Source organism: Oncorhynchus nerka, linkage group LG19 (genome assembly GCF_034236695.1).
Source record: "Oncorhynchus nerka isolate Pitt River linkage group LG19, Oner_Uvic_2.0, whole genome shotgun sequence".
Classification (NCBI taxonomy): Eukaryota; Metazoa; Chordata; class Actinopteri; order Salmoniformes; family Salmonidae; genus Oncorhynchus; species Oncorhynchus nerka.
The window spans coordinates 8,955,370-8,965,781 of NC_088414.1; the positions used below are offsets into that span (position 1 = coordinate 8,955,370).

General features: G+C 40.5%; 1 protein-coding gene across 1 annotated transcript; it reads right to left on the bottom strand.

Annotated features, from left to right (window-relative positions):
• Positions 1 to 111: 111 nt before the first annotated feature.
• On the bottom strand, positions 112 to 10,028 carry atp6v1g1 (ATPase H+ transporting V1 subunit G1). Its single transcript, XM_029689236.2, has 3 exons — positions 9,855 to 10,028; positions 1,761 to 1,861; positions 112 to 884 (listed from the first exon to the last, which is right to left on the bottom strand). Exons 1-3 carry the CDS (start codon positions 9,934 to 9,936, stop codon positions 711 to 713), a joined length of 357 nt encoding a protein of 118 aa, XP_029545096.1. The 5' UTR covers positions 9,937 to 10,028; the 3' UTR covers positions 112 to 710.
• Between the last annotated feature and the right edge of the window lie 384 nt (positions 10,029 to 10,412).

Below are 10,412 nucleotides of genomic sequence, written 5' to 3' on the forward strand. Positions count from 1 at the left end.
GCTATTGCCTGAGAATTGAATGTTCATTTCGTCATTTTAGAGAATTTGGTTGTTGAAATTGTTGCGTTTATATTTTTGTTGAGTATAAATTAAGAAAACCACATATGGACATTTTAGCAATTGAGATGAAAGTCACCAGAATACTTTATTAAAGTTTCATAATGTCACGATGTCTAACAGAAGAATGTCCACTATACACACACAATCTTATTTTCATAGCAGGAAAACATTTAAAACAAAACAAATTGATTTTCAAAAAAAAATATTTTTGGGATAAAATTCTATTAATTGGAATAAGTACTTTATTGGTCTCCACAAATAAGTCCATATAAATAAATATCACACTGCGACACATATACACTAACCATCACAGAAACACATTGATACAGGACGCCAATAAGACAGAACCCACAGAGACATTGCACTGCATCAGACCAAAACAATCTCTGCCTGTTCCGATTAATCAATTGAGTCAATATGCTTTATATTTGACTAGATAAAGGTATAGCCTACCTATGTGAATCTTATACCCATCTGATGATTCAATTTCTGGAGAAAATAGACTTATGAATAGAGCATTCAAGTGAGCTGGCAGAAAAAGGAGTTTGCTCCATGGGTGTAGCAGATGTATCAACGAAGCACGTAAACTGATGGCAGTGCAATGGAGGGTGTCACTGCTTCCTTAGTTTAAGAGATGGGGGGGGGGGGGTCTAACCAGCAAAACGGTAATTGGCATGGATCTCTGGCTTGATGTCACACACCATCTTCAGCAGATTGCCCAGCACCCCTTCGCGGTTCCGCTGGTAGCTAGTCTGGATGCTGCCCATCTTGCCCACAGTCTCTTTGTCCACCTCCACAGCAGAGTTACCATGAGATCCAAGAGCCTAATGGAGGAATGAGAGTGATTAAGGCCACCTTACAAGACAAACCACTTCACAAACATAGTGAGTATAAAGTAGGGCTGTATCGGTCATGAAAGTTAACAGGTAACTCAGGCAAATGACTGCCAGTATAATAAACCTCCTTTTCCGCAGCAACCAGTGATCCGGGTCAACAGCATCAATGTAACAGTATAACTTTAGACCGTCCCCTCGCCCATACCCGGGCGCGAACCAGGGACCCTCTGCACACATCAACAACAGTCACCCCTCGAAGCATCGTTACCCATCGCTCCACAAAAGCCGCGGCCCTTGCAGAGCAAGGGGAACTACTACTTCAAGGTCTCAGAGCAAGTGACGTCACCGATTGAAACGCTATTTAGCGCGAACACCGCTAACTAGCTAGCCATTTCACATCCGTTACACATGTGCTCTGATCCTGGCTCTTCCCACAGAGAATTGCATGGCTGCTATGCTTGTGTAGCAAGCAAGTCAGGAGATTTCTAATCAATGGAAAATGAGAACGAAAGTACCTGTCAAGACAGGTATTATGTAATCGCATGGGATGATAAATAACTTGCAAGAAGTTTGTCTATTAGCAAAAGTTAATTGGTTGCTTTCCCTCTTCCTCCGTGCAGGCTCCTGTGATCTGAACCTCCTGCATCTTACACATTCAAACCTCTTCCCCTGCTCCCTAATAGCCACAGCTGCTCACTCTGTGCCTCCTCTCTCTCCATACCTCTGGTTAATAAAGTAGCAAAAACAATTAGCTTATCTGCTACTTCCCCTCACTCTGATCGCTACCAACTACAGTTCCTTGACTAGGAAAGCATATGCCTCGTTTCTCCTTTGCCAATTCAAACAGTCTCCCCAGTGACTCACCGCAGCCTCCTTGGTCTTAAACTCCTTCTCCCTCTGCATACGGTACTGCTCAATCTCTGCCTGGGCTTCCTCCTTGGCCTGCTTCAGCCGACGGTTCTTACCTGATCAAAACACAAACAAATCTGCACTTAGTTTTAGTAAGTCAAATGCATTGGCGCAGACACTGAATTGCCAGTCCCATTAAGTCAACCATAACTATGCAGTTGGTTGTGTGCTTCCTGGCAACAGGGGAAGTGGGAAATGAGACTTAAACTGTGGTCGAATACCCATACTACAAGTTAATGTTAGTATACTGTAAACAAACTGTCCTTTCAGTTGAGCATACAAACGCTTCGCCTGTCTACCGGAAGTTGATGCTGTTGCTATGCAATATCTTGCTAGCATAACAAATGACTAGCTAGACATTTTACAACTTTGCGTGTGCCAGAGTGCGCTCTGGGTGTTTATAAATTCAGAGCATTGTCAGATTGGCCGTTTGCAAATTGAAGGCGTTTCACTCTCGGAGCGCACACTGGATGCTCTGGCTGAGGAGTAGGGTTGATTCGAGCGTTGTCCTAACAGAACTACTTCCAGACACAAATGAGAGAACACCTCACTGACTATTTTACTTGCCCTTGCTAAACTAAGAACGACATGAATTATCAAGTCAAACGTTGGGTAGTTAGATCGCATATAGTTCATATACTGGCAAGTTTGTATTAGTAGCCAACTAAAGTTAGGTAGCGAGCTAACCTACCGCCACATACTGCTGTAATGATATGCTATGTGGTTCGTACGGATAGGGTAGCTAACAAATTGTCAGCCAACACAATGTGTAAGGTAACTTATTAGAAAAGTCATTACATTGCGCAACTTTTGTCATAATTAGTTAAAGCAATGAATTGGTATGCGCTCTCGGACATCGGCTGCATATCAAATCTGAAAATAATGCGAAGCCATGCCCATTTTCTGCATTAAGGACCCTAAAAGCACAGAACGTGTCCACTGCTTGTACACTTCGTATTTTGGCGAATGTAGTACAACATCCGGGAACTTTTGCCATCTTTTTCTTATTAACAACAAATCAATACAAAAAGTACATGGAAAACATCATATATAAAATAATATACAAAGGACATTTGGGCTAGGGGGTACAATATCACATTACAAGGACCATACACACACAGAATTGATTATTTTTCTTAAAATAGTTCGATTTCTTTTTGCAAGGTAATAAAATGTGTTCGGTTTGTACATTTATATTTGTGAATATGACATTTGGCCTAAAGAATAGTGAAATTACATCAAATTGTTCCAACTTAATTTCTATCATAAGTCTATTTTAAATCCAAGCAGCACAGCTCTCCATAATAATGTAAAATCTTCAGAAATGTGTTAAATTATAAATCTACTGGATGTCTAGCCACAGATTCCTTACAATGTACAAAAATAAAAAAAGATACTGTTTCTGGGTGGTAATTACACAAAGGTATAATTTGAATTCATGTTCTTTTTACTACTTCATATAGTGGTTGGCAGGATAATATTTATGAATAACTTTAAAAAGAAACTTCCTTAATTTTGTTAAGTGGGTATGTGTGTGGCAATATCCAATTCCCCCCCAACAGATATCAATAAAACCATTCCAATAAGGCATGACATAAGGTATAAATACAACATCCTGCTGAAATGAGGCTAGTATAGCTCTGTTGATTGGACTAAAATAAAATAAAAATCTGATGAGTCAACAGGGTTAATGTTCTAAGGGTCAGGTCTTGACACGTTCCAGAACAATAAAGCAACACCTGAGGGAATGGCATCCAAATCAATTGCAAGATCTTTGGGATCTTTTACTTAATTATAAGGAATTCTTATTATTTTACAAGACACCAATATTCTAAAAACAAAGTATTTAAACATGTCCAGCGTATTCCATATAAATTCAGCAAAAAAAGAAATATCCGCTCACTGTCAACTGCGTTTATGTGTAAATATTTGTATGAACATAAACAAGTTCCACAGACATGTGACTAACATAAATGGAATAATGTGTCCCTGAACAAAAGGGGGGGAGATCAAAATCAAAAGTCAGTATCTAATGTGGCCACCAGCTGCATTATGTACTGCAGTGCATCTCCTCATGCACTGCACCAGATTTGACAGTTCTTGCTGTGAGATGTTAACCCACTCTTCCACCAAGGCACCTGCAAGTTCCCAGATATTTCTGGGGTGAGGGGGGGCCCTAGCACTCACCCTCCAATCTAACAAGTCCCAGACGTGCTCAATGGGATTGAGATCCGGGCCCTTCGCTGGCCATGGCAGAACACTGACATTCCTGTCTTGCAGGAAATCACGCACAGAACGAGGCTGGCTGGTGGCATTGTCATGCTGGAGGGTCATGTTAGGATGAGCCTGCAGGTACGGTACCACATGAGGGAGGAGGTCTTCCCTGTAACGGACAGCATTGAGATTTCCTGCAATGGCAACAAGCTCAGTGCGATGATGCTGTGACACACCACCCCAGACCATGATGGACCCTCCATCTCTAAATTGATCCCATTCCAGAGTACAGGCCTCATTCCTTCGACGATAAACGCATATCTGACCATCACCTCTGGTGAGACAAAACCGCGACTCGTCAGTGAAGAGCAATTTTTGCTAGTCCTGCGACGGTGGGTTTGTGCCCATAAGCAACAATGTTGCCGGTGATGACCTGCATTACAACAGGCCTACAAGCCCTCATTCCAGCCTCTCTCAGCCTATTGCGGACAGTCTGAGCACCGATGGAAGGATTGTGCGTTGCTGGTCTAACTCGGGCAGTTGTTGCCTTCCTGTACCTGTCCCACGGGTGTGATGTTCGGATGTACCGATTGTGTGCAGGGGTTGTTACGTGGTCTGCCACTGCGAAAACGATCAGCTGTCCGTCCTGTCTCCCTGTAGTGCCGTCTTAGGTGTCTCACAGTATGGACATGGCAATTTATTGCCCTGGCCACATCTGCAGTCCTCATGCCTCCATGTAGCATGCCTAATACCCTGACTACACCGCTTGCTGGCGCGAGCATTGTAAAATATATTTTTTAATCTGTTATTCAATTATTGCGCGCGTCTGCATTGCCAAGGGCTAAAATAGAAGTCCTTTCTATTTCTGACGGAGATCGCACTGCAAGTCCTGCCTCACCCATCTCCTCATTGGTTTATAGAAGCAGGCACTCATGTACCATCTGTTCATTGGTGATTGAAAGACGAACTGTTTCCCCGGTTGTCGTGGTAATACTATGAAAGTTTAGATGCCAATCACCATATAAGTTAAAAGATGAAAAAGCCTGGAAGGAGGAGAGATGACTAGAAACGATGCGGTTGACTGTTTTATGTGGATTAATTGTCGTAGAGGACCTTGTGCATTTCACATAAAATAACCTAATGTTTATATACCAGGACAAATTAACTAGCAACAGCACGCTAGCTAAATAGGACAAATTAGCTAGCAAGTGCAAGCTAACTAGCTAAATTGCCATAAATATTTAATGCTTTTCAACCTGTCCCCAAATTACTGTCATTGGTTCAGAGTTTGTTTTAATATTTTAACCTGCGTGTCGTGTTCGCGTTTGGTGTAGGGGGACAAAATACATTTATGCACACGCGCAGCCAGTTTGGGTTCCGTGTAAGGCACGTTCACGCAGATGAGCAGGGACCCTGGGCTTCTTTTTAGAAAGGCCTCTTCAGTGTCCTAAGTTTTCATAACTGTGACCTTAATTGCCTAAGATCTGTAAGCTGTTTGTGTCTTAACAAACATTCCACAGGTGCATGTTCATTAACTGTTTATGGTTCATTGAACAAGCATGGGAAACAGTGTTTAAAAGCCTTTACAATGAAGATCTGTGGAGTTAATTGGAATTTTACTAATTATCTGTCGGTCCTGAAAAAGGAACATTTCTCTTTATAATATCTGTGTGGAGAAAATTATGCTTAAAAATTAAGGACCATAACAAGAACACCTGCTGATGAAAAGCAGAGTTCCCAAAGTAAACAAGCTATTTTGTCAGGACAAGATGCTAGAATATGCATATAATTGACAGCTTAGGATAGAAAACTCTAAAGTTTCCAAAACTGTAAAAATATTGTCTGTGAGTATAACAGAACTGATATTGCAGGCGAAAGCATGAGAAAAATCCAATCAGGAAGTGACTCATTTTGAAACCTCTTTGTTCCTATGCATCCCTATTGAGCAGTGAATGAGAGATCAACCAGATTCCTTTTTCTATGGCTTCCCGAATGTGTCTAGTGTTACAATACATAGTTTCAGGCTTTTATTTTGAAAATTTTGCCTGAACGTCAACATTGCGTCAGTGGTCAGCTGGAGTCTCTCAGAGTGTTGTGCGTTTCTCTCTTTCCTACTAAGAAGCCACCTGTCCCGGTTGATATATTATCGAATAGATATTTTAAAAACACCTTGAGGATTGATTATAAACAACGTTTGCCATCTTTCAGTCGATATTATGGAGCTAATTTGGAATATTTTTTGGCGTTGTCGTGACCGCAATTTCTGGTCGCTTTCTCAGCCAAATGTGAAGAACTAACGGAGCTATTTTTGGCTACAAAAATAATATTTTTGGAAAAAAGGAACATTTGCTATCTAACTGGGAGTCTTGAGTGAAAACATCCGAAGCTCATCAAAGGTAAACGATTTAATTTGATTGCTTTTCTGATTTGTGACCAGGTTGCCTGCTGCTAGCTAGGCATAATGCTATGCTAGGCTATCGATAAACTTACACAAATGCTTGTCTTGCTTTGGCTGTAAAGCATATTTTCAAAATCTGAGATGACAGGGTGATTAACAAAAGGCTAAGCTGTGTTTCAATATATTTCACTTGTGATTTCATGAATATTTTCTAGTAATATTTATGTCCGTTGCATTATGCTAATTAGTGTCAGTTGATGATTACACTCCCGGATCCGGGATGGGTAGTTACAAGAGGTTGTTTAAGGCTAGAGTAGTCAATTATGTGTAATACTAGTCTGATATTGTTAGAAATATGTCTGTTCCTCATAAAGCCAGATTGTGTTTCAATGATTGCATCCAGGAGTTCTTGAAGTATTTTTGCAAGTAGTAATATTTTAATAATAACTAAAGACAAATTGGACGCCAGCTATCGATGAGCAGCAATTATTTTTTAGGCTTAGGTACCGGTGTTATTAACCCCTGATTCATTGTAGGAGGGAGAACATTGTTTTTAATACTCTCTAAAAAAGACTTCAAATAGGAAGGGAGCTACTTGTTCAGAAAATAAGTTGTAAAATTCTGATGTAATTCCATCAATATCTGTGGATTTAACGTTCTTTAGATGTTTGATAGACTATAATCTCTTCAACTTTGATGGGTTCATCACACTGTTTAGATTCTGAATCACTGAGAGTTAACATTATTCAGGGAGACAAAAAACATCTGGATTCCTGACAGTACATAGAGCTATACAATTTTCAGAAAAAATTGCTACAGTAGTTAACGATTCATTTTTGGTCATCTGTAATAAAATGCTTAAATTATGGATAGTGTTACTTGTAGAGTGACATTTCTCATGTCTAAAGAAATAGGATGAATTCTTTCTCCCTCAAGCCATTTTTCCCTAGATCTAATAAAAGGCTTCTTCTGCTTTTAATATATAAATAAAATCCAGTTTATTTTGTAACTCAGTTCCATGTCCTCTTCCCGACAGGCTGGCTGGGGACCTCTGAGAAAAGGGAAGTTAAATGATCACCTTTTCCTTCTCAGCCCTTCTGGTCTTAGAAAATATGGTAGTAATCTTGCTAAGGTATTTGGTCATTTCAAATTTAAAGAGCTCCCAGTTCGTGCAAGATCTCACCACAAGCTCTCTCCCAAAAGTGTGAGAGCAGATCTTTAACCTCAAACTTAACTATATCATTATTTAATAAGGAGCTATTTAGCTTCCAGTAGGATGCTCTACCAAGTGTAGTATCAGGGGTAAATATTTTGACATCAATATAAAATGTCCCTATGGTCTGAGTAGTACAAATATGTGTATCAAAACACTCACCATCAATCCATTTCCACAGAAGACAAATCTATTCTGGACTGTGTGGAACCTGTTTTGAGGTTTCCGGCAGACAGATCATTCACTTGGAGTAACAAAACAGGTTCCACACAGTCCAGAATAGATTTGTCTTCTGTGGAAATGGATTGATGGTGAGTGTTTTGATACACATATTTGTACTACTCAGACCATAGGGACATTTAGAAAAGTATTTTTTGGAAAAGCAAATTTGTCCATTAAAATAACATCAAATTGATCAGAAATACCGTGTAGACGTTAATGTAGTAAATTACTATTGTAGCTGGAAACGGCTGTTATTTTTTTTTTTTTCATGGAATGTCTACACAGGCCCATTATCAGCAACCATCACTCCTGTGTTCCAATTGCACCTTGTGTTAGTTTATAATTTTAAAAGGCTAATTGATCATTAGAAAACCCTTTTGCATAGCTAAAAACGCTTGTTCTGATTAAATAAGCAATTACAACTGGCCTTCTTTAGATTAGTTGAGGAACTGGAGCATCAGCATTTGTGGGTTCAATTACAGGCTCAAAATGGACAGAAACAAAGAACTTGCTTCTGAAACTCATCAGTCTATTCTTGTTCTGAGAAAATATGGCTATTCCATGCGAGAAATTGCCAAGAAACAGAAGATCTCGTACAATGCTGTGTACTTCTCCCTTCACAGAACAGTGCAGACAGGCTCTAACCAGAATAGAAAGAGTGGGAGGCCCCGGTGCACAACTGAGCAAGAGGACAAGTACATTAGTGTCTAGTTTGACAAACAGACACCTTACAAGTCCTCAACTGGCAGCTTCATTACATAGTACCTGCAAAACACCAGTCTCAATGTCAACAGTAAAGAGGCGACTCCAGGATGCTGGCCTTCTGGGGACCCATACCAAATCTTTTCAGTCTCCTGAGGGGGAAAAAGTTGTCATGCCTTCTTCACGACGGTCTTGGTTTGTTTGGACCATTATAGTTATTTGGTGATGTGGACACCAAGGAACTTGAAGCTCTCGACCCGCTCCACTACAGCCCTGTCGATGTTAATGGTTAACTTGCACATCTATCACTCCCTAATCTTACCTCCTTTGCACACACAGTTTATAGACTTTTCTATTGTGTTATTGACTGTATGTTTGTTTATTCCATGTGTAACTCGGTGTTGTTGTTTGTGTTGCACTGCTTTGCTTTATCTTGGCCAGGTCGCAGTTGTAAATGAGAACTTGTTCTCAACTGGCCTACCCTGTTAAATAAACGTGGGGGAAAAAATGGGTGTCTGTTCACCCCGCCTTTTCCTGTAGTCCACGATCCGGTATACCAAAATGCAATGACGCTGTCGGTGTGATCTAAGCGTTAGGTCTGACAGGCCTCTTGTCGGGTTCTTGAGAGCTAGGCCTATGGTAAGTGTGAGATCAGATTATATCTACGAATCTGTGTTTTTCCCAAGATAATTTAATAAGGGGACAGTATAGGTGAGTTACCCTACACACCGATTGCTGTCGCTTAATTGCCACCACTATGGATCATTTCACATCTTACTAGCTCAGTTGTGTATGATATGGAACAGCCAGCCAATGCCAATTGTAAAAAATTAAAAATAAATTTAAAAAACCACAGCACTAGGCCCATTTGGTTGGCATCCATCATTGGCACGAAACCCTTGAGTATAGACATTTACTAGAAATAACAGTAGCTAACAGTTACTGCAGATGGCAATAATTAGCTAAAAAACAAACCAGAGGCCATGACAATTAGCCAGTTAGTATTTTTTTTAACCTGCTGGTAGCCAACTTAGCCATGTTGCTAGCTAGTTAGCTTGGCTTGAATAAGGCTTTGTATGCCTTGCCATCACATTCTGCCGTTACCCAATCAATGAATTTATTCCTATCTAATCTGGGGTATATTCGAGTAGCTATCGATTGATCAAATGTTTGTTGTGCCATTAGCTAGCTAACGTTACCTTCCAGCAAAATGTTAGCCAATCAAGCTAAAGTCAGATAGTTAACCGCTATCTAGCTAGTTTAGCTTACATAAACCGTTGAATATCAGATTTTAACTTACGTTTACGGGCTTCTGCTACCTTTTCTGCAGCTCGTTTTTCAGCTTGCAGTAGCTGCTGGATACCTTGGGACTGGCTAGCCATTATTCGATTAGGAGAGAGAGGTCTAGATGGAAAAGAAGATGGGGTTCCAGCTGCTGGTCTGTGTTTGCAGAGGTCGGTGAATTTACTGCAGTCAGCTGACAACGCATCATACCTTTGTCATGCTCAAACCACGTGACTGGGAGTGCGGTCGATTTGCCTCGCGGCGTATCCGAGATGCACCCCGCAGCAGCCTGTGACTAAATCTAGCCTTGTCACTAAAACCAATACTATAACCATATACTGACCGTGGTTAAACCCCACCACATACATGTGAACACTATATTTTCTTTCCTAGATTCCTTTCTATCTTTCCTTTCCTCACATAACTTCCTTTCAGCGCTCCCTTTCCTTTCCTCCCTTCCTTTCTCCTGGCTGTGGTTAATCCCTACAACATACATGTCTTTTACTTTACTAGATTCCTTTCCTAGCTCCCTTTCTTTTCCTTCTTTCTAGCTTCATTTCTTAACTTCTTTTCC